At 34.5% G+C, this 27,275-nt stretch overlaps 1 protein-coding gene across 1 annotated transcript in view; it reads right to left on the reverse strand.

Moving 5' to 3' along the window:
• The window catches only part of gudu (Armadillo repeat-containing protein gudu), a 604,246-nt gene that overhangs the window by 45,059 nt on the left and 531,912 nt on the right, over window positions 1-27,275 (reverse strand). The window contains exons 6-12 of the mRNA XM_075364673.1: window positions 25,702-25,848; window positions 23,197-23,406; window positions 12,378-12,626; window positions 9,827-9,937; window positions 8,141-8,365; window positions 5,111-5,407; window positions 4,208-4,396 (exon numbers count right to left, since the gene is read on the reverse strand). Of these exons, the coding sequence (XP_075220788.1) occupies window positions 4,208-4,396; window positions 5,111-5,407; window positions 8,141-8,365; window positions 9,827-9,937; window positions 12,378-12,626; window positions 23,197-23,406; window positions 25,702-25,848 (1,428 nt within the window). The remainder of the gene's footprint in view (window positions 1-4,207; window positions 4,397-5,110; window positions 5,408-8,140; window positions 8,366-9,826; window positions 9,938-12,377; window positions 12,627-23,196; window positions 23,407-25,701; window positions 25,849-27,275) is intronic.

Genomic DNA, 27,275 nt, shown 5'->3' on the forward strand with positions numbered 1-27,275 from the left:
GATGAAGCTAATGAAACATATTTATTTTGTAATATTTATGTAACATATTGCAAGGCAAAAATACTACTTTAAGTTCAATGAAGTTTATTCTTACTTGATAATGTTTACAAAAATTGTGTAAAATTAAACTGCAATGAAATCGAATAAAAAGTAAAAATTTCAGAGCTATTAAAATTTAATTGTATAAATTTAAATTAAGAAAATAGCAGTAAATAGGTTTAAAATTTTAATAATTTGTGTAGTTTCAAGTAATTTAAAATAAATGATTAACACTTAAAAATGCAAACTGTGAAAATGATTTATTTTAAAATGATCATTCTTGTATTAAATACTTGACAATATTAAACAAAATGTTGATTCTAAAACAAAGATTAAGGAGTATTTAAAGAAAAATTGTGTGTCAGTCCAGTGTTTATGTGTATTTGTCTATAATAGTGTACATTTCATATTGTTTATGTGTTTTTTTCTAACAGTATTGTATATTACTGAAAAATTGCTGCAATAAAAAATATAAACAAAGTGATATGAGTTTTGAGTTTTATCATATTACAGGACAGTTAAAGAAGAATGAAAATAAGAAAAATTATTATTTTTTTTAGTTTATAAGTAAATAAATAATTACGCCAGTAAGAAGGAAGTGTTACTATTATTAAATCATACAAACTGGTTGACAACTATATTACTGTTTCACAGATCTTATTGGATCCAGATTTAACTTGAGTCACCAATGGTTCCTGATTGTATTTGATAAGAGCTGACTTAATTCAGTTTGCAGTTAGTATATAAGAAAAAAACATGTCTTCAGGTCTAGCATCTCTTTCCAAAAAGCCCTTTTTGACCCTCTGTATGATGTAAAATAAGAATGCTACAGCTCATGGAAAAAGTGATGAAAATGGATGTTTTTACCTGTTGGCAAGTTAGAAAATAGTCTTTTACTCAAGAAAGAATTTTTTTTTAAATATAAAAAAAATTTTTTTGGCTACAAGCTAGCAGTTATCTTATACAAAATATCATAAAAATCAAAAATAGTGATGCACTGATCATTTGTTGAATTAAAATGGAATACCCCAGTAGGTAACAGTTTTCACACTCCTATAATCAATTAATAGCAAATGAAAGAAAGTATTTATCTCTATACATAAAACAACATGAAATATGATAAGAAAAACTATTCCTTGCAATAATTAACAGATGTAAAAATTAAAAATGATTTTTGAACGAATGAGCAACAAGAAATTGCAGAGAACAGCTCGGTCATGATGTCTTTATGACTTAACAATTATGGATTTAGCTTATGAAGGTAACCAGTTGGAAAAGAAGAAAAATTGTTCATGGCATTATTTGCTAATGCTATAAGATAATAATAATTACTAACACTGCAGAAAAAACTGCATCAATGTTATTAAACTTAAGAAACTAATCGATTAATCTAATATGTACTGTTGGCATTTTATCCTTACTTCTGCCGTTCAATTTTCAGAATTTTCCTCTGTTAGATGTTTTGGAACCTTAGATTTAAGATATAATTTATGAGGGCCATTTGAAGATTTCTTGGCGTGACAAAGAAAATATGAGTTTTCAGAAATTAAATTAAAAAAAATTACTTAGTCACCTTGCAATTTGCCACATCTACACCAACGGCTTTCCAACTTTTTAATTCCCTCAGTATAATGAAATTTGTCCCACTCTGGAATATAAGAGGTTTTTTAAGCTTTGATCTTATCATTTGAAGTGACTCTTTACCCAACCAACCATTTCTTCAGGTTTGGCCTAGAAGCAGGGCCATAAACTCTAACAGCAGTAGTTACCCTACATGTTCCAGACAATTCCTGTATAGTCCTACAAATGGATTCAGAGATGCAAACCCAGGGAAAAAGGAATCAAGGATAAGGAAAACGAAAAAAGAGTGAATACAGAGAAAAGATATAAACCCAGTAAGGGATTACCACAAGAGATCAGAGTAGTTTACTGACTTATCCAAGGATTTTCTTTGTTATTGGAGTATTTGAAGCCAGAAATAAAGCTTCAAAATAAAGTAATTGCTAGGAAACAAATCTGGTGAATATGGAGTATGTGGAAGTACTTTAAAGTGTAGGTTGTGTAGTTTTGCAGTAAAAATCCGAGACTTGTGTGAAGATGCATTATTGTGATGAAAGAGCACTTTCTTTTTGGCTAGACGTGGGTGATTAGTCTAATAGCAGCACTCTTCAATCAGTCCAGTAGTGAAGTCTAATACTACCTGATGGTCCTGGCATTTTCCAGGTGAGCAAAACAAGAGAATCCCCAAAAAACCGTACCCATGACTTTTCCTGCAGGTGGAACCATTTTCACTTTCTTTGGCTCACTTTCACCTGCTCCCATCTGCTGTTTGAACTGGAATTTCCTCTCTGGCGAGTGGTGGTGAATAGAGTTTTATCTACTGTTATAAAATGTCGATTAAACTCAGTGGAATTATTTAAATACATCTGTACATTTTTGAGAAGTGTTCTGTCGAATGCGTTTTATGATGACTATCAATAAATGCGGTACCCATAGAACAGAAAGTGTTTTCATACCCAAAACATTGTGCAAGATACATTTAACACATTCTAATGAGATTGTTTGCAAAGTCAGCAAGCTACCTTCAGTCGGCAGTAATTGTGGATTTTATGACAATTGTATTGGTTTTAGCAGTTTTTGGGTGTCCTGAATGTTCATCATCTTGATTGATTAAGCATCATTCTATGATTCTTCATCTATGTATATTAATTCAGGAGCCCACCTTTTTACGTATATTATAGTCATTTCATCAGTTTATCATAATCATTTGGTCATACTACCGCCATCTCTGTGTCAGGCTGATAACATTCTGAATGACCTTGGTATGTAGTTTATGGACTTACTCCAAATTCATTCATTTTATTTTTTTAAATACAGTATACGTCTAATGGTTCAAGTATTTTACTGAAAAATTTGTACTACTGTGTAAACACAAATTACAAGATATAATGTATAAGAAAAGATTATAATATAATATTTTCTTTATTCTCTAAAACCATATTCTGGTTTTATATATGTAATGGAGAAACAGTCAAATAACAATTCAACACAAGCTGGGGCTTTTCTGATTGATATGCATTTTTGAGTTCGGTTAAGTACAATCAAGAAGCATTGGTGTATGGTCTACTGCATACTATTACAAACTCCAGTTAAATCTTTATCCATCTGCATTATGTCTTTCAAGAGTTAGATTAAATAATTTCAAGTTGTGGTTAGGTTAGAGATATTGCAAATTTAATTGTAATTTTATGTTTTTGGCATAGATAATTTGTAAATTAAAGAAAGAAAACTTCTACATATTTTTTGAAATGATATGTCGAAGGTTAGATATCTTTAATGCTTTATGTTATTAAATTTAAATACAGTATAACGTCACTCATCTGGACTAAATGGGATCAATATTGTCTGTATGAATGAAAAGTCTGGGTAATTTACAAATATTATTCAGCCTATTGAGATAACATTAACTGTGAAGTATAAAATACAAAAACTTATTTGAAATAGTTTTTAATTTATTATTAATAAATTTCAAATGTATTTAAAACAACATAGTTTGAAGAAATTAAGGAATAGGTTTACAGTACAGTTACTATATTACTGATATTTCTTTGAATTGGAAAAGGTGAGTTCAATGTGCTACAATGGCCAAAATAGCTTATGCTTGTGCATAAACACAAATACCTGATCGGTCAACAGTCTGTAGTTTACTGATGAGCAAATATGAAAAATCTATATTTTCTGATTAGAAATAAAAATTATAAATTCATTTTACTTTGTGTAATTCTTTACTGATTTAAAATTAGAAAAAAAAAAAAAAATTGAATGAAATGAGTTCTAAGTTATTAAAGAAAACACTTAATGTATTATGATGCTAAATTGATCTGGTTGAATGGGTTGATCCCAGATAAACAAAGTTATACTGTATTAGAAACATCACAACTATGCTAATTTAATTAAATATTACTAAAATATAAATTTATGCGTGTAAATTTATCAGTATATTAATATAAAATTTGATTATATAAACAATGCTGTATTAAATAGTACTTAATCAGTAAATTCCATTTTACAGATTTCACATGTTTGGTTTCTAAATCGTAATATTGTTAAAAATAATGTGTTATTTTAACACATTATTTTGTAAAACATATTATTTACAACTATTTACCGTCAAGACAAGCCTAGCAAGCATAGGTACAACTCCATGATCAGTGATAACAGCTAAGTTCTCTTTATCTTGAGCTACTTTAGCAAGAGCAGCACAGACACAAGCAAGAACACGTGTATCTTCTGACTGCAGTAGACTGACGATCAGTTCAAGACCACCAACAAGACTTCGTACCATTTCACCAGATTCCTTTCAAGAGAAATGAAAATAAATTCTTACACTAAAATTTATAAATGTAAAACTCTGTGATCAGCATAATGAAATATAACACTTTTTTAAAATTATTGACTTGCTTTCAAATTAAGTAAATATTGTTCTTCGAAAAGATCTTTTCATTGCTAATTAAACAGCACTTGTTTAGTGAAATTATCTTTGCAAATCACCTGATAGAAAACAGGAACACACATCCAAATACATTAACCGCAACTTGTAACTTTTACTGTGACATATGAAATCTTAATATACTTGATCAATAAGAAATTTACACACTAACCTTGCTTCTGTGGCAAAGCAGTAGTACCTTTACCTTTCATCCATAAGGTTCTGGGTTCAAATGCTATCTTGCTAGACTTGGGATTTTTCATACACAAAAAAAATTCATCTATCACTAATAAAAAGTAATGGGCATCATCATATTGTTCCTGAAGAAAATAAATAGATCAAATTTATTATTTAACTATACTGACAGATTTCCTAACTTTATCTAGATAGGCTATTAATGACACTACCATTCGTAATTTTACAGAAGTTGCATAATTAAATTAGAAAAAATCTTCTAAAAGAACACCATCCATGATTAAAAAATTAAGATGTAAGATTAAAAAGTAAGATGTTGATCTGCTTAAAATTTAATTAAATATGAAAAAGGTAAATTACATTAAATGTTTTTTTTTTAAATTTTACCTTAGAATTTTGGATGCATGGTACTAAAGCCCATGCAGCATTTGCTTGAACTTTAGTCGAAGGATTTTTCAACAAAGACCAGATAAGTCTAACAGCATCCAAACGATCGATTTCTTCCATGCATTCATTATTATGTGCACATTCTCCCAGTACTTTAGCAACATTTTCAAGTAAGGGTTGATTTGTAACACTTAATAACTGAACTAGAGATCTGATACCACCAGATGATTTTATTATTTCTCGATTGTGATTTAATCTGGCACAGCCTGCAAGTGCTCCAACAACATTGGTTAAAACCTAAAAATAAATCAATACATATAATACAGTATCAGGAATACAAAATTAGATTACTTAAATAAAACGTCTTTCCTCTACTTTGCATTAGAAGGTATGTTTTCTCCTATTTTTTATTAGTTTTCAGATGTTTTGCTATTTATAATACTGACTATAGAAGAAAGTAATTAAATAAAGTATTAACTTTTATCAAACCAAAAACTAGTTGTGAAATACTTTCTAAATACCAAAAATATGCTTCCAGAAGATTTTCAGGATTGTAGTTCAGTACTTTTCTCCAGACACTTCGTCAATAGTACTGTAAATTGCAATACCGCTGTGGAATAATGGTACAAAGGAATACTCTATTGCAAATCTACAGCATCACTGAGGAAGGGACCAGATCATAATGCTAAGAAAATCTAAACACATTTCAGGTGGTTAGACAGTAGGTAATTATTAATAAACTAATACAGTAAAAATTAATTCAAGCAACAATTTTTTTGTTTTTTGAGTGGTATGATCATGTTGGTTTAACTAAATTTAACACACTATGTAATTTGAGCAAAATAAAAGCACATTAGAATTTTTTCCATCAAAAAAGATGGAAAAAATTCTAATGTGCTTTTAGAATTAAATGTACCTTCCTCTTTTATTAAATTTGCGATTTTTATATTTTAATTTTTTTTGGATTTATTTTATGTCAGCAGAGAACAAACAATGATGTTAAGCCTTGTCTTTGTTTTCATCGACATACATTATATCTTCTTTTGTGCCTAATTTTTTACATGGGCATTCTAAAACTAATATAGTTCTTCCTTTAAACGTAATAACAAATTTGATATCAATCATATTTGCATTTAGTTAATATGAAAATAAATAAGGAGGATTTTAGGTGCAGTTTTTGCTTTAATTGATTGATTAGGAATCAGTCAATTAAAGAGGAAGTTTGGCTTTAGCTCATAGGCATTTCAGCCACAGTTTGATTTTTATGCAACCTCCAGATTAGAAACAAACCTACTGGACAGGTCTGCAGGTACACATGATCATTGATTTACTAAGCTCCAGTAAAGAAGTTCCTGTCCCTCTGAATACCAGAAACTGTTACCATGTCGCTACACATGGAACCAAGGTGGCTGACCGAACTCTTATGGCAAGAAAGAAGGACTAAATGATAAGGGAAGAAGATGGAGATGATTATCTCACAGATGGGATTGTCTGTAATTGAGGTAGTTTACTGTCTTTCCAATACCATAATTTTTATTTTGCTCAAACAATTACAATTTAGTTAAAAATGTGATATAAACTAATGTTAATGTTTTTTTTAATTTTTATCTGAATGTAATATTTAATTATGCAATGGAAGAATGTAGAATCAACAGATAGACTAAAAAAATTTCAGTTCTGTTGCTATTAGTATGCCTCAAAGCAAAATATTAACAGAGAGAAGACCTTTTGCTTTATCCCCTGTTATTTTAATACATTATTGTAAAATAAAAAAAAAACATTACTTTTAATGTAATAACAATAAAATGTAGTTTAACTTATGGTAAACATTTCTTAAGGTTTAATTTTTTTATATATTAATATTTAAAAAATGTTTTTTGTAAGTTTTGTGTGTGTAGCATGACAAGAGATCCTGAAGATGAATACTTGCATTTTTTTTTTTACATAAGTGGAACTATTACTCTTTCAAACATTTTTATATATCAAACACTTTTTATAATTCATAATTCTCTCTATTGGCAAGAATAGACCCTGGCCCTATTGAATGAAACAGTCCCTAAAAATGTTATCAACTGGACATTTAGATGCTTTCTGAAATTGTGTCAACAAAGTTTTTTCATCTGCTAGCTTTTGAATGTTGATACTTTTCCTCCTATTACTGTGTATAAAAAAGTGTTTGAGACATTTTTCACTACTCAATAATCCAATATTTATGTATTTTGGCCCAAATAGTGTTTTTTCCACATAGCTTCTATTAGAAGTTGCTTCTTTTTTGTTTACAAGCTATTCTCCCAGATAACAGTTTTTGACTAACTGCTATGACAGTTACATTAGTTCCACTTGCATTCAGGTTATTCTTCAGGATGACAGTCAAGGATTAATTTTCATAGTTGATAAGTATATTAGTTTTCTGCTTCCATTAATATTTTCTTTTCCTCTCTTGGAAAAGAAATCTAGTTTCCCTAAACCTAAGCTCTTTTACTGGTTTTTTATATGAATGCAAATTAGCTTGACAGACAGGACTCTGCCCATTTCACACCCGGTAGTATCGAACCCCCTAAGTTTCCCTAAACCTGTTTAACATTTTCTTACCAGTACCTTAACTAGTGCTATACTGGTTATTAATTTGTATTTGGATCTGTGTAGAGAAAGAGTAACAATTTTTATATGGTGTTATGGATTATTAGATGAAATCAAGCAACAAATTTACATTAGAAATTCATAAAATTCACAAAGCTTAATTGTAAAATTTATGAAAGCACAGGTGCAAATAACATAACCTCAAACAAATAACTGAAAACTGGGAATTTGGTTCAATAAAAAATTTATGGAAATTTCCTCTATTTGGATTAATTTGTTTGCTAATGTACATATATAGGATATATACTCATGTATCATCATATATACATGTGGCATGGATAAGGTGGTTTTTAATAAATATTACATGTTATACACAGACAAATTCAAACCAATGTAATTTAACAATATGAAGAAATATATATATTAAAAAAAAGAAAATAAATAAAATACCTCTTCATCTTCATCAGATAATAGATCAACAAGAATATTTACAGTATTTAAATCATCTAGACGTCGAACATTTTCCATAGATATAGAACATTTCCAAATAGCACCAGTTGCAGCAGCAAGAAGAGGTTTATTTTGACGACATTCATCATCTTTAAGTATTGCAACAAGTGGATCTAAACCACCATGCTGTCTGACAAGTTCTCTTGTACCTGAATCTTCTGCACACTGAAATTTAATAATAAATTATTGAAAAAAAAAATTAATACAATACTTAAAGTGCTTAAGTATTGAAATGCTTAAGAGTAGAAATACATCCTTCCTATGCTCTGTAACCAAGTTATTATGCTGGGTAATGAATAAAAGGGGTTGACATGAAAAGGATATCTACTACATGGAAAAATAGCAGCAAAAAACATACAACTCCACTCAGATACTCTCTGTTGCATCTCATCCTCCCTGATTCCAGTCAGATGCATTATCCAACTCGATACCACTTTCATCACTTTCTGAGTATTCTTTTATTTCCTTTAATAACATTCTTTGTGATGTTATTTCATTCACATTCTTGACAAAGCCAAAACCAGAATGATTTACTCTTCTTAACCTTCTCTACCAAGCTTTCAATTCAGCCATTTAACTTTTGTAACTTACCTTCTCATTTCTGGCATGGTTTGCTCTTCTTTTTCAAACTGTGTCTGAAAGTGTATAGGAAGAGTAGCAAACTTGGCAGTAGTCCATAATATTCTGCTTTTTCTTTGTTGTAGAGAGTAAGTAACTGATATCAAAGGGACTGTAGCTAATTGTTGTTCTGTAATGTAAAAACATCTTATTCTCACTTTTATAAATTCAAAACTTTTTTTGATTAATTCTTGGGGCACATAGAGAACAATATTTCTAAAAAAAAATACTCCATGCCATAGGAAACTGGCTGGAGGAGGGTTTTTATTCAGGTGGATACTTCCACATGTCACTGAATTCAGAGGATGAATGGAAGGTATTGTTTAGAAAGCCTGAGCATGCTCTTGGATGGCTCTTTAATTTCAGAAGGAAAACCAATTTTTGTTGCAAGATACATTTAAGCTGATCAATGCAAGATTGTTGGTCAGTATGTACTGTTTCTGTTTTGAATAAATAGGCTTTAATCTTCTATGAATTTATGGGTAGAAGAAGGTGTCTGCTAGTTGGATGGGAGCTTAAATTTATCATCTGGCTGGGTTATTTGTCTCTTTGCTACAATTCCTTTATTAAATCATCAACCTCTTTTTCCTTGTCTTTGATCCCTGCTTCTATGTTTTGGTGTAAATCAAACCCTCCAGTAGATCTATAATGATAAGCCTAGGTTCAGTAAAGCCAGGGCATTATCACTGTTAAGCAGAAAAGGGATAGGTTTCTGTAGACTTATATGGGATTCTGCTTCCTGTCTTCTGGCTTTACAATTAAGCCTAATGACTTTAGTACACATTTAGTAAAGCTGACCTCATAATTCTTCCTAAGATACAATTAAAATACAATACAGAACATTTGCCCTGATAAATTAAGTAAAACAAAGTAGTCATTAGAATATCTTTATGATTGACAAGTCCATTATTTTACACATAAGTGTAATATTTACATAATTCCATGAAATGTAACATAAATTATTAAAAAAAATTGAGTTACAAATAGATTAAAAAAGAGTCAACCTACCTTAAATATAGCAGATGCACAATGCCTTTTTAGATCTGGATTAACATTTGATAAATAACGTACCATATCGCCTACCATACCTTCTGTCTGTATGGCAATTTGATAACTGCTCTGCAGAAAAAAAAGTAAATCAAATATTTATTACTATATATTTTATTTAAAAATACACACACACACACACACACACACACACACACACACACACACACACACACACACACACACACACACACATTAACCTTTTTAAGATTCACACCTTTGTTCTGTTAAATTATATTTTAAATTCTATTAAAATAAACCAACTAATAGTTTAAAAGATAGCAGCACTCATATAGTAAATTAATTATATTAATATAATGAAAATGAATTATAATACTAATTTTCATTATTTTAGTATTTTTAATTTTTTATATGCAGCTTAATTTTTTCTTTTTTCTTTTTGTTTAACCTCTAGGACCACCATTAGGTATTGCCAAAGAGGATGAGATGAATGATTTGTAGAGTCTGTGAAAATGCCATGCCTGACCAGGATTCGAACCTGGGACCTCCAGATGAAAGGCCGAAATGCTACCATTTGTGCCACAGAGGCCGGCTATATGCAGTTAATTAAACATTCCAATCATGACTGAGGATGTGGGATCCTGCAAAAGTTCTTTCATGGTAAAATTAAATTTTAAATATGTCTTATCTCAATATTCTGCACTATGTGGTTTATTTTAATAGAATTTAATATATATATATATATATATATATATATATGTTTTAATAATTATAATATTTATTAATATTAATAATATTTATACTCTTTTAGTAATATTTATACTTGATATATATATATATATATATGTGCAACCACTTTTATATACATTTTTTATTTAAGTCATTATTATGTGACATAACTGAAATCGGTCAGAGTGATCTGACATATCTCTTCTGAAATTTCCTCTAAAATGATCTTTTTTGCTGTTTCCATCATTGTCTCCCAATTTGAATACTCTGATTTACAGACATGAAGCACTTAGATCTACTCAAAGTTGCTTTGTCTGGCAGTAATGATGTTCATTACATAGCCAGTATCTGTATTAATGAAATAAAGGTGTCATTTTTATTATTGAATGTAATCAACATTTTGGTGGGTTTAACAGACTATTTAACACTACATTTATTTTAGTTAATAAAATAACAAAATATCACTTTACTTCTTGAACTAAGTTCCTACTGTACCTAGTATCAGATGCTTGTTTTTTACTAATTACCAAATTTCAATTTTTTTGGTCAACAGGTTTTTGAGGTTGGATGCAAAAACTGTTTAGAAATAATGTTGAATATCTCCTCTTCCTAAATCCTATTGACTTAAAACTTTGGAATTTAATAAATACTTTTATTGTGTAAAGCTCAGTTTTCTAAGACCACTATACAAAACGTCAAAGATTAAAAATGGTGAAAACTACTCCTCTCACTTTTTTAATTTTGTCCAAAATTTAATATCAATGCTTCAGAGATCGAAAACTTTTGAGCCATTCTCAAAAACTTTATACTGCATCAGTCTAAAAATATTATTCAAAATACAGGCCAATTTATATATGTACGTACATATGTATATCTTTGGAAAATGTTTATAACTTATCTGTGTTTTTTGGCGTCTCGATAGTTGAAACTTGCAAAAACCCTAATACCCTAAATTTTTCCAGTTGGTATACTTTCCCTTTATATGCTGCTACAGCAGCAATGTAGCTGTAGCTGGAAGTAATAATAGTTATTTCTACAACACATAATGTTATAATGTTTGTGACATATTTAATATTTATGACGGTAAACTCAAAATTGGTAGAGCCTTAAATATTGCTTAATTTTAATTTCCTTTACTAATTAGTAAATAACAGCTGTTAATATTAATTAATAAAGAGTAAAAATATATCATGTTGATAAATCATATAATATTATCTAAGTTAGTAATATTTAATGTTTTATATATCAGTTATTATTATTTTTATTACTGTATTTTTTTTAATATCAATTCTAAATTATATTAAACCAGATATAAAAAAGAGCAAAAATAAAGTTTGTATTTATAAACTAAGAACAACAATTAAACTTGCTATTAGTTTTATTAAAAACATTTCCATGTTATTTGTTTGGGGTAATTAAAAGATCTTGTTTGAAAGACCATATCAGTAAGACATGGTCTTCCTGAAATACCAGGTCACCAGAAAGTCACCCTTTCTTTCTTTCATCAAGAAAGGATGAAGTGAATGGAAGCAGATTATGGAAAAGGTAAAATGAAAAGACAGACAAATAAGTAGGAGGGGTATTAAATATTCATCAGGTAGTAAACATAATGAAAGAATGTGAAGAAAGTAGAACTGTTTTGTAGAATAATTATTTTAAAATAAGCTCTGATAAATAATTATTAGTTTCTTCAAAAGTAATGGTGGTACAGTAAATTTGTTTCATAAAAATGAAAAATATAGCTTTAACATAAAGGAAAATGTAATCTTTAAATAAATAAAGTTTAAAAATCTAAAATAAAAGTTATGAAGATTAAATGCACTTGTGAAGCACACTGTTGAATTGTTCCCATTGTGTAAACAATGATGTCTTCATGCACAGAGTGAAGAAGATGTGCTAATAATTTAACACAACCGGTTCTTCTTAGTGCTTCTTTATTTCTAGATGATCTTGACAATGACCAAATAGCTTTAGCACATCCTCTAACAACTTCTACTCTTTTTTGTTCATCTGGTTCTAATTGATTAATTGGTGTTTTAAGAAGGCTTGCTTTTATATCAAGCAAGTCAACCTGAAAAATAGGAGATTTGATGTTATTTACAGTTAAAGAATGATATTCTATGAATTAATTATTGTAGCTTATCATTCTTGTACTTTCTACGTAGAGGCAGGTGTAGTAGATAAATATGTAATAGTCTTAAGAAGTGAACGTAATTAACACCTTTTGTTTTAAATAATCAGAGTGGCAGGTAAATTATTATTTCAGAATTCAATAGTGTTCATGACTTTTCATTGCATTCTTGTTAACTCTCCAACATAAAGAACAATGTTGTATTCATGCAATTTGGGTGTAATATCTTCTCAGTGTAAACACAGAAAAGAAAATTGCCATCAAAGACATTAACATTATTTGGAAAAGCATCTGGTAAAAATCAGTGAAAAAAATTTACAAACGGCACAAGCATTACCTTTAGGAGTGGGCTAGTGTTGATGATATTTATAGAGGACCTGTCAACTACAATAATGAAAAAAATTGCTGTTTGAAATTATAGAAGGGAATCTGCAAAGGAAGTATTTTTTTTCTTTTTTGATGGCGAAAAACACTTTTGTGTTATCATCGTCTAGAACAAACATATTCCAACAAAAAAAGCTAAAACTAGACCAAAACTAAATATTAAAAAACAAAATTTTACCGTCAATATCACAACTAACCTATCACTAAAAACTCACTTAAAATTAACAACACAAAAGCAAAGGAAGTAGAATCAGAAGTTGGAATATGAGTGAGAAGTTGTTACAGTATTTTTCAAATGGTCTGAAAATGTACTGTATTTTGTTGTCATCCATACGGTTAAGAAATACACAGGGTGGCACAATGCTACTACTCTAGAACACATATCATACCCTCCCAAACAGACATCAGCTGACTTTTATTTGTTTCTTTGTTTGAAATTGTCTCTGAAAAGAAAGCAATACAAAATTGCTAAAGACTTTATTGCCAACTGGATGAAGCAGTTGAAGGAGATATTTAAAAACAGGTCACAGGACTCTTGCCATGAATTTTATAAACATCGGCTTTATTAACAGAAAGGAGCTATTTTGAAGAAAACAATGTAAAACTTTTTACAGTAGAAACAATTTTTATAAAGTAAATATATTTCAACAGTGCCACAAATTTAACCCCAATTACTGCACCTACTACTAATATAAACATTTAAAAAAATTGAAATTACCATCATTTTGACTTATTTGAATCTGGAACCTGCAGAACAACTGGGACAGCTGTCGTAACAATGATCAGCAATTATCAACAATAGCATAAATATTGGTATAATGCTAACAAAGTTTGGATTTTAAACTGAAATTACACTTGTTTAATTTCATATCAGTTCTTATTTAATACCAAAAAAATGTTAGAAATAAAATACACAGACCAAAGGACTGTTAATTTTTTGATTCACATTGCCTGAGTTACATACACTTATCGTGCTCATAATTTTTTATTTATATTAAGGAATACTCATCTGACTTTAGAATCGCTCCACGATAGCTCTTTTTTACAGAAATAAATATAGAACCATTATGTCTCAGAAATGAATAAATTGTTTAACCAGTTCTTAGAAAGTTAATTGGAATGAAATGTTTATTGCATGACATAATACTTATATGTTGTATGTTTAGATTAATAAAGAAGAAACTTGGAGTAAGCTGTTATAATTTTCCACTAATAATTAGAAAAGAACATAATATAATACAGAATTAAACCTTATTTCTTTTAAATTATTTTATTAAGAACATGTCTTTTGCGAATAGATGTGGGAAAACACAATTTTTCTGTCCCCTTTTTTTTGTATATGCCATTTTTTAATTTTCTATAACTTCAATAAAATATTTCTGTAAGGTATATAGAAATGTGTTACAATCTTGTCTTCATCCTCATAAAATTTCAGGTCATTTTGGTAATTTTTTTTATGCTCTTGCCACATAAACATGAACCTTGTCTGTGGGATATGAAAATGGAATTTTGGAGTGTATGAAAAATGGTATGCCTGACTGGAATTTGAACTCATATTTACTTGCAATTAATTGTGTTTTAGTGACAGAGGGGATTTAAAAAAATGCAAACTCAATCTTTACTGATTGTAATAAATAATTTTTTTGACATTAGTATTACAATTACTGATTTCCATTGCGGATTAGTAGCGTCTCGGCCTTTCATACAGAGGTTGCAAAAGAAATTAAAAACTGGTTGTCTGTAAAATTACAGTCATGTTTATCAAGAGACTTGAAAATATATATTTTTTAAACTTTCATTAAACTCTGACAATTGTTGGCATGGTAAAGTGAATCAGATGTTCTCCAAGACCACAACAAGTAAGTTTACAAACAACAGTGTAAGGCAGTAATCTTATCATTGGAACAATAAATAATCATTATTTGTTTTTTCTTATGATTAATTCACTAGGTAACTTGAAAGCTTATGGGTGTCTGTGTGTGTGTGTGGGAGTATTGAATTTTGTGGTGTATGAAAATTGCTATGTCTAACTGCAATTTGAACCTGGGATCTTCAAGATGAAATGATACCTCTCGTACAACAGAGTGGTAGCTTTTAGAAGTTTAATAGCTTAATATTTCATTCAGTAGCATATAAAAATATGAAGAATACAAAAATACATACTTTTTAATGCTGAGAAAAAAAAAACTAAATTAAATGTATTTGTAATATTAAAAAAATTAATTTATACAAGTAACTGCTAATAAATATAGGCCTAACCAATCTACTTGCAAATACTAATAAATTTTTATATCAGCTGAAATGAAATTTTAGCTTCCATAATGAATTACATATAATTTCATTTTTAATAAATTACTCTTTTAAAACATCTTTACACCAATTTATTTAAAGTACAATTAAAATATCTTTTTTTATAGAAAAAATATTACTCCGTCAATTAATGTTTAAATAATATTAATTAAAAAAACCCTGAATTTTCTGTATTCTGTTCAGTGTGACAAAAAATTGTGCTCAAACAATATTCATGCCTTCCAAATTATTGTGAATTATCTTTTGTATTTAGTACTTTTTTTTTTTTTTTTATTTTATCTTATTAAACACCCCAAGGCAACCAGCCTCCGCCCGTTAGGACATAGCATGGTCGCCTTGCAGTGTCGTGGCAGCAGTCTCTGCCCCCCCTATCTGCCTCCTGCCGGAGGATCTCCCGTCGGGGTCCCCAAAGCCTCTTCGGGGTGAGCCAACCACCTCATTTGGGCAGCTAACTACCCCCTCCTCAATGGGGCTACCCTCCCCGTCCCTATCCTACCTGTAGCCGGCACGCCTTCCGCGTACCGCTACCCCCACGCGTTCCTCTCATACCTGAGGGTCCTTAGTGCCATCATCGGGGAGCTCCGACTCCATTATATGGGGCCAGAACACCCTAGGCAATAAGGCTACCTCCCTGGTCCCTAATCGTCGCCACGATTCATCCCCAGCCTCCAGAATTTTTTGAGGCTACTTTTTTTTTTTTTTTTTTTTTTTTTTTTTTTTTTTTTTTTTATTATACCTAGTGCTCCCCTAGCACTATATTACGTACAGTTTACCAACAAACCAGCAAAAACAAAATATACAAAATTACAAAATTAAAAAATTATACACAATATGTCGCCACACATGGCCCACGTGCTCCCCAAGCACTGTCCTGTTCACAATATATACAAAATTTCACAACAAAACACAATATTAACACACCATACCGCAATATAACATACATCCGTAGCATACTCCTCACGCCGCCCTGTGGTCCACAAGGGCGCGCGTGGGGAGTAAAACCCATATACCCCAATCACACCAAAGAAACAAGCAGAAAAAATAACAATCAAACAAATAAACTAATTAGAAATTGACGCCGACCAATATCAGAGACGCGCTCGCAGCCGAGGGGGTTCCTCGTTGGCCTTCGAGTCCAAGATGGCGTGAGCCAGGCCTACCATCTCCTGCCAATGTTCCCTGGACCTGACCATCCGCCCGATGACATCGTCGGGTGAGAACGCCGTCACACGCCTCCTCTCGACGTCCCACCGGACACAGCCGAACCAAGTGTGTTCGACCGTGTCCACTTCGTCACAGTACCTGCACATCGCCGATCTTCTGCGTTTGAACCTGTGCAGGTAACTGCCGAAATCGCCGTGGCCCGTGAGCAGCTGGGTGAGGAAGTAGTTCACTTCACCATGTCGCCGCCCCACCCATGCTCTCACGTCCGGTATCAGGCGTCTGGTCCATTGGCCCACCTGGCTCGCCGACCATCTCTCCTGCCATCGATCCAGGATCTGCGCCCTCGCCTCTTCTTTGGAGACCCCACCGAATCGCAGACATCTCTCCTCCACCAATAAGTCAATCGGTGGGGACCCCGCGACGACACAGATCGCGTCGTAGGAGACTGTTCGATACGCACAAGATGTGCGCAGGAGCAGCCTCCTATGGATCGACTCCAGCTTCCGACGATATTTCTCCACGCCGACTGCCCTGCTCCATGCAGGGGCCGCGTAGAGCAATACGGAGGTCACCGTCGTCGCGATGACCTTCCTCCTCTTCTCTGTTGGCCCTGCTGTGTTAGCCATGAGGCGAGAGATCGCCGCTAAGAGGCGTTCACCCTTCAGCACTGCCTCCTCGACGTGGGGCCCGAATGAACGGTTCTTGTCCACCCAGACCCCAAGGTACTTCGCTGTCCGCACCCGTCGTATCTCCTCGCCGTCGATAGCCAGATGTATCTCCCTCAGAGGCCGCCGTCCTGAGAACACGACCGCCTCTGATTTCTCTGGGGCTATCGACAGCCCGTGCTCGGTCATCCAGTTATGAACGCCTCTCAGCGCCTCATTTCCTTTCTGCTCGACCTCCCGCTCCGTGGCTCCTTGAATCAGCAGGGCCAGGTCATCCGCGAATCCTATGACCTCCACCCCCTCGGGATACTGTTGCCGCAGCACTCCGTCGTACGTTATGTTCCACAGCAGCGGCCCCAGAACTGATCCTTGTGGGACTCCCGCCTGCATGTGGAACACCCGCTGTCCGGCATCCGTATCAGCGTGAACTCTCCGGTCGCTCAGGTACTCCTTTATTATGTGCTGGAGCTGACCGGAGATCCCTCGCTCCGCTAAAGCCTGCCCTATGATCTCCCAGGGCAGGCTATTGAACGCATTGCGCACATCGAGTAGTACCAGGGCCGGAATTCTCCTGGTTCTCCAGGTCCCGCCGGCGGCATCATCCACGAAGCGCATCACCTCCCGTACTGCGTGGACCGTAGATCTTCCTTTCCGAAATCCGTATTGGCGAGGGGATAGACCCCCCCCCGCCTCTACTTCCGCCGTCAACCTACCCTCGACGATCCTTTCGTAAATCTTTCCCAGTGTGCTAAGCAGGCACACCGGTCTGAATGCTCCAGGATCGCCCAGGGCTCGGCCCGGCTTTGGCAACAGAACCAGACGCGCGACCCTCCAGCACGCCGGGAAAACGCCCCGCACGAAGGCACTGTTCAAACAGTCCAGCACCAACCACGGGAACGCCTCCACAACCATCCGAGCCACTGCCCCCGGCACCCCGTCTGGGCCCGGGCTCTTCTTGATGTTTACCCTCGCAGCGGCTCCCTGGAGTTCTGGAAGGGAGATCCTTCTTACGTCGTCCATCGGCGCCACTCTCCACTCCACCTCCGGTAAACTGGGGAAGAGCGAGTCGACTATACCGTCGATCATGTCCCCGGCGATGATCGGCAGTCGTCTCCCCAACCGCTTGGTGACAAGTTTGTAGGCTTGCCCCCAAGGGTCCTCCTGCAGCTGGTCTACGAGCCTCTTCCACGACTCGCTCTTCTCCTTCCGGATCTCCCTTTTCAGCCGGTTCCTTTCTGCCTTCAGGTCGCGCGCCAGCTCCTCGACGTCGTCCCTCTCCCTCGCTCTGCTCCTGTTAAGGCGACGCCGAAGACGCTGTACGTTCGCCCGTATCTCCCCTATCGTCGCGGTCCACCAGTACACCCTTCTCCGCGGGCTCCTTCTGGCTGCCAGTTCGTCAGTGCAGGCCTGCCGGACCGCTTCCGCAAGCCCTTCTGGCTCCGTCGGATAGTCTTCTAGGAAGCGATCCGCAAGTCGCCTCCGGAGCCCCGGTATGTGACGCTCGTCGAAAAACCATGCCGCCGGCCTCTCCGTCGGTCGCGGGCCACCAAGCTGGATTCGTATCCCCCTGTGGTCACTGCCAAGTTCGTCTGCCAGAACCTCACACCTCTCGACCCTTCTGGCCACAGCGTCCGTAGCGTACACGTGATCAAGGACCGATCCTCTGACACCCCTCCAGAAGGTGGGGGTGTCATCGTTAAGGCTGACTAGCCCGAGCGAGGCGGTTAGCTCCGCTAACTCCTCTCCTCGCCCGTCGGTGACTCCTCCTCCTACTTCAGCGATCTTCGCATTGAAGTCCCCCACGACGAGGGCGGGAACCCCAGCCCTCCTCAGATCGTCTCCTAGGTTGCTAAGGAACTCCACGTAGCTCGCCCACGTGGAGTTGGGGGAGATATAACAGCAGTACACGTAGATCTCCCCCACCCTAGCCCTAACAAACCCGTCTCCCCGATGTTGATGGGAGACCGCATACTTCCCCGTGAGGTCCTTCAATGCCGCATCTTCCCGACGGTCGATCAGCCAGCCTTTGTCCCTGATCACGCGGCCGTTCGGCTCCGCCACAAGGGCGAAGTCCGCTCCGTCCTTGGAGGCAGCTTCCCACAGGAGGTCGTGGACGAGACCGCTCCTATTAGCGTTGATGTAGAGGAGCTTCATCGCGTGGTGTTTGCCCCTCTACACCTCCGATCACCAAAACCGTGTCCCGACTGCCCGCACTTGACGCAGTTCGGCTTCTCCCTGCAGTCCCGTCTCAGATGGCCCGCTCCTCCGCAATTAAAACAGGTCTTCGACCTGTCCGGCCCCTTGCATTCAGCCGCCCTGTGTCCGTGCTCCCAGCAGCGATAGCATCTGGGATCAGTCTCCCACCGGAACACACGGCACGACTGCCACCCGATGCGCACCTTCTCCTTGGCCACTAGAGCCTCAGCCGCCCGCCTGGCGAGGACCACCACCGCATTCTGAGACTGCCCGTACGCTGGTCTCAACGAGTTCACCTTAGTTGCCCAGTGGTCTTCTCCGGGCAACGCGTCCTTGACTGCCTGCAACAACTCCTCCTTTGTCACCTCGCAGTCAAGGCCCTTGACCGTCACTGGTACGGGCCACTCTCCTCTGCCTCCCGGGGTAACCGTCACACCCTGGAGGCGACCTTGGATAGCCTCGGAGAGGGCCTTGGCTTCTCCGGCCGCGTCGGAAATCTTTATTTCCAGGCCCTCCCCACGTCCTTTTCTTGCGGAGACCACTGCCCCCGCAAGCTCGTCGCCAGTCCCCGCCTTTACCTCGCGGAGCAGCTGGGCGAAAGTCAGGCCCTCCTTCCTTACCACGACCGTCTTGGTCGGCGTCGTCGGCTTGGCCTCCTGCCGCCTTCGATGACCCTCCTCCCTGGTCGCAAAGATGGCCCTCCGGGAACCGTCTCTCCTGGCCAGGTACTCCTGCAGGCGCCGTGCGATGTTCATGGTGCTCCCCGCCAATGCCCATACGGGGATCACCGCGCCTGCGACACCTTCGATCTTCTGAAGGCCCTCCACGATCTGCCGGGCCAGCTCTTCTTTCGGGGACTCCGAGTCCACCGCCAGAACGAACGTCTCACTCAGGGCTTCAGCCTCCCCAAGCAACACATCCGCCCCGACGGAGTCACGGAGCACACTCCCTGATGCCACCTTCCCTTCGTTAAGCATCCTACAAATCCTGGGCGCCCTATCGCACACCTTGCGCGCGAAGTCGCCCCTCTTGTTCCCTTTCAGGTCCAAGATGACCGCCATCCTGCGACCAGTATCCTCGTCTGGCTCGCCGTCCTTCACCTCCGTGAACTCGAAGCAGTTCGCCGGCCATTTCCGGGAGATAAGGCCCGGCAACTGCTCCTGCGTAACTCCGTCCTCGATCTTCTTACGCACCTCCTCGGAGTTGGCCTCAGCTACCTCCATCGCCGCTGGTTCCACCTCCGTCTGGACACCGAACTCCCGCGTGTCCGGGGCAAGCAGGCCGTCGACCCTGTCCATGACCGCATCCACCTGCTTGTCCAGGATCCACGCCACCTCCTTGATCTCCCTTTTTGTATTAGGGTTGTCCCTAACCAGGGCCAGCAACTTGTTGACCTCATTCCTGAGGTCCAACATGTCCGGGTGGGGCGCCCGCGCTCCTTCCTCCGCGGAGTCGTCGCTGCTCCCACTCCGTACCCTCTTCCTCGGCATTCCGACCCCAAGTAGTCAAAAAGAAAGCAGAAAAAAATAAAATCAGGAAAGAAATGACTCTAGTAGCCAAACGGGGGGAGATACAAAAAAAGTGTGGGGAGGTAAAAAGTTCTTCAGGGGAAGAGGAAACTATTTAAGGGAGAGGGGTCAAAAAAAAATTTTTGGTCCGGGGGGGGTGACAAAAATGCTCCCCGCGAAACTTGAGGGGGGGAGGGGGGGGTCGTGAGGGGGGGGGGGTTCGGGGGGGGGTCGGTGGGGGGGTCGGTGGGGGGGTCCGGCCTAGACCCAAAAGGGTTTGGGGCTAGGTGTCCCCTAGCCTGAGATATAGGGAAAACAAGGTTTCCCTATATAAACTTGATGTGAGGACTTAGAAAAAATTTTGAAGAAATCGAAAAAATATTCTAAGTCCGTAAATCCAATTTGAATTTTGCCCGCCCGAAGCTGGACGAGCAAAGACAATAAAACCGTACAAGATAAAAAATAATCGATTAATCGATTGACGATAAAAATTATCGTAAAAAGAGTATACGATAATTTAACTCTACGATAAAAAACACGTTGGCAGACCTGCTACCAACGCTTCCGCCTTCTCGCCACGTGCTTAACCTAACTTAAAAAATCACTTAAAAACTCTAATTACTAATTCTACGCTTAACAAACACTGTTTTTTCCTTTGCAACTAAAAACTACTACTAAAAACGAAAAAGTATATATATTTTTCCCGCGTCTGGCCCTAAAATTAACTTAAATAGAGCGTACTTACAAAATGTCGCCACGTGGTCCACCACTTATAACACAAATTAATTAATAATTAAATAACTAACGAACCGTTTTTGACCGGGTTTGGTTTTTTTCACTTCAAATAACAAAACCTACAATCTACAAGAACTTAACACCGATATATAGTATTTAAAAATTAAATCTAAGTAACTCACTGTTTGCCGCCACGCGGCCACCGTATTTAACACTAAAAACGTTATATCTTGGCCAATTATTAACCTAATTTAATAAATCATACACCAAAACACTTGTCCTACTCTATATTTTACTAAAACTAAACAAAAAAGGCTAAAACCACAGGGTTACCGCACCAAAAAGCTAAACTAACAGAGCCGACTAATGGCGATGCTTCCTTGCTCGAGTCCAGTGCTCGACTTTGTATTTAGTACTTGCATATTTTTAGCTTAACATTGTTTCATGTGTTCATATTTTAAATAATTAATATGGAATTTAATCCCATCTGTTTTTTGTTTTTTTTATATTATAACTAATTGTGTATTTTGTGATACTATTCTGATCAAGGTATTTCCATGATTTCTCTTAATCCATCCAAGTAACGGTTCAGGCAGTTTCTTTTTATGTCCATGAGTAATAATACAGCTATCCATATTTTGATATTGTATATAATGTATTGTTATGAATCAGTAAAATGAAAAGATGCATTTATTCAATAGAATCTATTAATTATTTTTAGATTAAGAGAATAATAAAGTAAACAGAAATAAGTTACAAAGGAAATAAAATTATTTTGCTTAGTAAAATAAAGTAATATAAAAAAGGGAGAGTAGACATATAAAAGGAGTAATACTTTTATTGTTGGGAAATGACCATATTTTCTTTACAAGTGAGCTATGGTGCACAATGTAAAGTAAAATCCTTTAAATGAAGTTCTGATTTCATGCTTTTCAACAACCCATCTAAGTTAATAAATTGAGATACTTCTGAATTTCAGTTATAAAACTATTTTCTATAATAAAAAATTATTTTGTTACGATTACTGGAATTACATTTTTTAAATGCTCTCTGTTACCGGAATAACTACTAAAATGATTTGAAATTTCCTTAGGATAAAAACAGAAATTTATTTTTTTACATATAAAACTACAAGTTTCACAGAATTGTTTTAGTGAAGTTACAGAACTCAGAAATTGCATATACCAAAAAATGGCATAAACTGTGTTTTCCCAGAACTTTCTGCAAATATTAATCACACATTTCTCAGTTCATAAGATTTTTAAAAAGTTCTTCATAAAATAATGAAAAACAGATCAGACTTTAATTTGGTATATATTATGTTTGTCTTCCAACCATCTTATAAAAATTATTACAACTCAAGCTCAGGTACCATCTTTTATTAGCCAGTCAACTAATGATGTATTACAAAAAAAAAAGAATTTTATTAAAGTCAGACAAGATAAACAATTTGAAAAGGAACAACAACTCTTTTAATAATAATTTCATTAAAAAAAAAATTATGAACACATTACAGATAAAAAATTACCATTCTGTATTGATAATTACCAGTTTAGGCAATCCATTACATTTTCGTACAATTTTTCTAGCCTTTTTTATTTTAGCAACATTTGCAATAGTTGAGGCTGATAGTGCTTGAAGAGCTTGTGAAGGATCACTTAAAAGTTTTACCAGAAGTGGTACACAACCTAAGTCAGTCATATAACGACGAATTTCAAAATTTTCTGAAATTTCACTTAAAACAGACAGAGCTCCCATCTGAAAAATATTATCACATTTATTATTAATATTTTAATAGAATTTGTTTTGTAACTAATTAAGATATATTAATGAAGAAAATACTTATATTGTAATATTAAAAAAAACTTAAATTTATACATTAAATAAAAACAAAATAGTTCTTTTCTTCATCTCAGTCACTGCATTGAGTTAGCATTGTCCCTTGAAAGTGCTACTGTGTTAACGGAGGTAAATAATAATAACTTATTTTATCAGTCTTTGTCTGTTTTGGGAGTTAGTGTTATTAATATTTTAATTACAATGGTTCAATAATGTTTAAAAATTTATAAATCAAAGTTTATTAATTGATAAATGAAAAATTAATTTTTGATGTTTTATTTATAAATAATAATTTATTTAAATAAATAAAACCATAATTAAGTTTACACACCATTAAATGGTGACTTTTTATTTTATAATAATGTACATAAAATTGGTAACATTGTTCACTACTACTACATTGCAATTTTTTTTTGTACAATTTATATTTGTTTTGACAAAAATGGATAATGAGAGCAAATAAATGAATTAAAAATCAATATCTTGCTTCACTTCACTTACTTGCTAATGATGGTGAGAAAGCTGAAAATGCTAGATTTTTTTATTTGTTTGTAAAAGCGTGACTATTGTTAGTAAGTCACAGTTAAAATAGTTATATTTTTATATTAATTCAACCACTTGATTTTGGCTATGTTTAATATAATATGGATATTCTAGCTATAAAGAAGGCCATCTCTATTTCTCAAAATTTTTCAGGAGAGGCCAAAAACTGTTATACATATGTTTTTCCTTCCTACAGAGTTGAGTTTTTAAAATAATATTCTTGGCATGTTCAGTAGAAATATGGAGTTCACCATTTTTTTAACTAAGATGTGAAATTGGCTGTTTTTATAACTAAAATGCTCCATCAACCATTATATGAATGAATAAAATAATAATTTAGATTGTTATTAATATTATTTTTTTACTGGTATTATGCAATAAAAACACTGATCGTTTCCAAATAAATGATACTTTAATAAACTAATACAAAAGAATACTTGAAAAGTACTTCAAACCAACCTGATGGCTCTTTTTCTGCCTTTAGGTATCTCGTCAACATTTATCTACATCTTTTATTAATCACTATTTCACTATTAAAGCTATTTTTTTTTTTTTGACAATTAAAGGTATATTTTTTTGATAATAATTTACAATTAATACATTAATACAGTACTATAGCCAAGCACAACCTTAACAACATGAAATAAAAAGAATTAGCAGTTTCAATGGGCAATTGGAGGAGTCACGTGACTGAATCAAGTAGTATGATTGGTTCTCTTTGAATAGTTTTGTAATAACAATTTTCAAATGCTAATGTAACATTGTTCTGGGCATTTTTGTTACAAACTAACCTTATATTCAAAATCTGTGAGAAATTTACTATAAGTTGAATTTTGAAAATATGGAGCAGCCATCTTTGTAATTGGGCTTCTCATTTTTAAAAATGTCATTTTTTTAAGGCTTGTTTTTTATTGTAACATTTAATATGAGAGTAAATGATTACATTGTTTTAGAATTTATGAATCTTACAAGATTCATTATGAAGGTCAGTTTGCAAAACTTAAGGGCAGGCTTAATCATAAAACCTATGCTGTTTTCTGATTCTGCAAGTACCAAAAACATTAATCTGGCTATTCACATTCTTATACTCATTTGTATTTAGCAAAAAAGCAACAATTACTCCTCATCACTTAGAAAACTATTGATAGAAACAAGTTATATCTCTCTCAGTTAATGAACAAATTATTATATTTCAGTAATAAATAACAATTAATTACATGAAAATATTATTTTTATTTCATCTTATTTTTAATGAGATTTCATTACAATATTATTATTTTAAAACACAAAACTTGAAAAATTAGAACATTTTAATATAGGCCTTGGCGTTTAAGTAGACTTTTAATTTTTAAAATAATCTTTTAGTATCAGAAAAGTGGGATTTATACTTTATTCTTTAAGATATTTCTTAACCTATCAGTATAAAATAAAACTTAGTAAAGTTGAGAAGGATAATGATAAAAATTGAAGGATAATAATAAAAATAAATACAGTAAAAATAATATTAATAAAAAATATTTATCTGTAATAAAATTATTTATTTAAAAATTAGTAAAATATAAATCAATTTGGAATACATAAATGTGATAAAAGGATTAAAATATCTATTAAGATTTAATAGAAAATGTTATAACATGTTATAACTTATGTGTGTCTGAGGTATTATCTTACTTTACATTTGAAGTCATTTGTTTCAAGAAGATTTATAAGTACTTCCAGACCACCGATATCCCTAATAGCACTCTGGTTTGCTTCAGTAGTTAATTCATGATCTTTTAAACAAGCTAAAGCCACTGTTGTTGCAGTCTGATTGCCTGCCTATAAGTAAAATAAAACCAATTATCAGTTTTTTCAAAAATAAATTTTTCATTTTTATTGAAAAATATTTAACAGATATTATGGTATACTCCAAAATATTTCTTTATGATATGGGAATCTCTAGAACATCTGGTGTAACTGTATTTAAGAATCTCTCATTTGTAAAGTAAATAGCATACTACTAACTACAAGGTTCACAGCGGGAAAATGTGTTTGTGATTAAAACCTGATATAAATGGTAATCATTAGAGAAAATAAAAAAAAATCATGTAGTATTAAGTTAAATTAGTTCAGATATCCTTAGAATTATAATTATCAAAGTATACATTATGGAAATAATGCATTAAGTATTATAATGGAAATGTATACATTTAATCACTACAATCACCTTACATCAAAATCCTGTTCTGACAGCACCATACAGATACTCATTTAATTATTGGATCTCTCCCATTTGTAATCAGATAGTAGCCAAAACTATTTCTTTTTTTTATGTATATGTTAAAATAATTCTCTTATCAAGTACATGTATCATATTTAATTGATTATTTCCTATGTAAAGGGATGCATTAATTTAATCACCTGATATACAAGAGACACTTTTAAGAGTTTATTTCTGTAACAGTAATGATATTTACTATGTAGTCTGTCCCTCAGTGAACAGAAAGAAGACATGTCATCCTGTTTTCAATCAACAATTTATATATCCTGTCAACATTCTTCTATTATATAATTTGATCATTTTTACAATTAACCTTGTGAAAATAATGGTATCATCAGCATCTGCAAATAATGAGAGTCTTGAAGAAAATACAACTGAATTATTATTAATACAAAGAATGAAAGGCTGGAATGAGGAATACTTATCTGTAAAAAATAATAAAAATAAAATTAAAAATAGATCAAAGGAATCAGGAAAATAAGAATAGGTATTTTAGGTTGGTAAATTTTAAGAGAAATACAGTGTGTCTATGTCTTCCATGTATTTGTGAGTAAATGTTCATAAAATTCTGCCTACTGTTATTCTTAGTGAAATCACCTTGGTTGTTGAGGTTATCAGTGTGCAGAGATTGTTTTATTCTGTACGATCTTACATATTTTTTTTTGTTGCTTTAAAAGTGATAAAACTTGTTACTGTACATAAATAAATAAATGATGATGTCCGACATATATAAGTAAAATAGAAAAGGAGGTAAGATGTATTCTTGACATAGTTTTGGAGTATATATCATCTGTCATCAGGATAATTATATAGTGGTATAAATAAAATATTTGAAAAAAAGTTTTACATACAGTTTTTAACTGTATATAAAACTGTATGCAGTTTGTAAATTTAAACAATTATTAGTTTAAACTTAACTAATTTAATTAGTTTAATAAACTTAATAGTTTTATACAGATATATATATATATATATATATATATAT

Source organism: Lycorma delicatula, chromosome 4 (assembly GCF_047948215.1).
Source record: "Lycorma delicatula isolate Av1 chromosome 4, ASM4794821v1, whole genome shotgun sequence".
Lineage (NCBI taxonomy): Eukaryota > Metazoa > Arthropoda > Insecta > Hemiptera > Fulgoridae > Lycorma > Lycorma delicatula.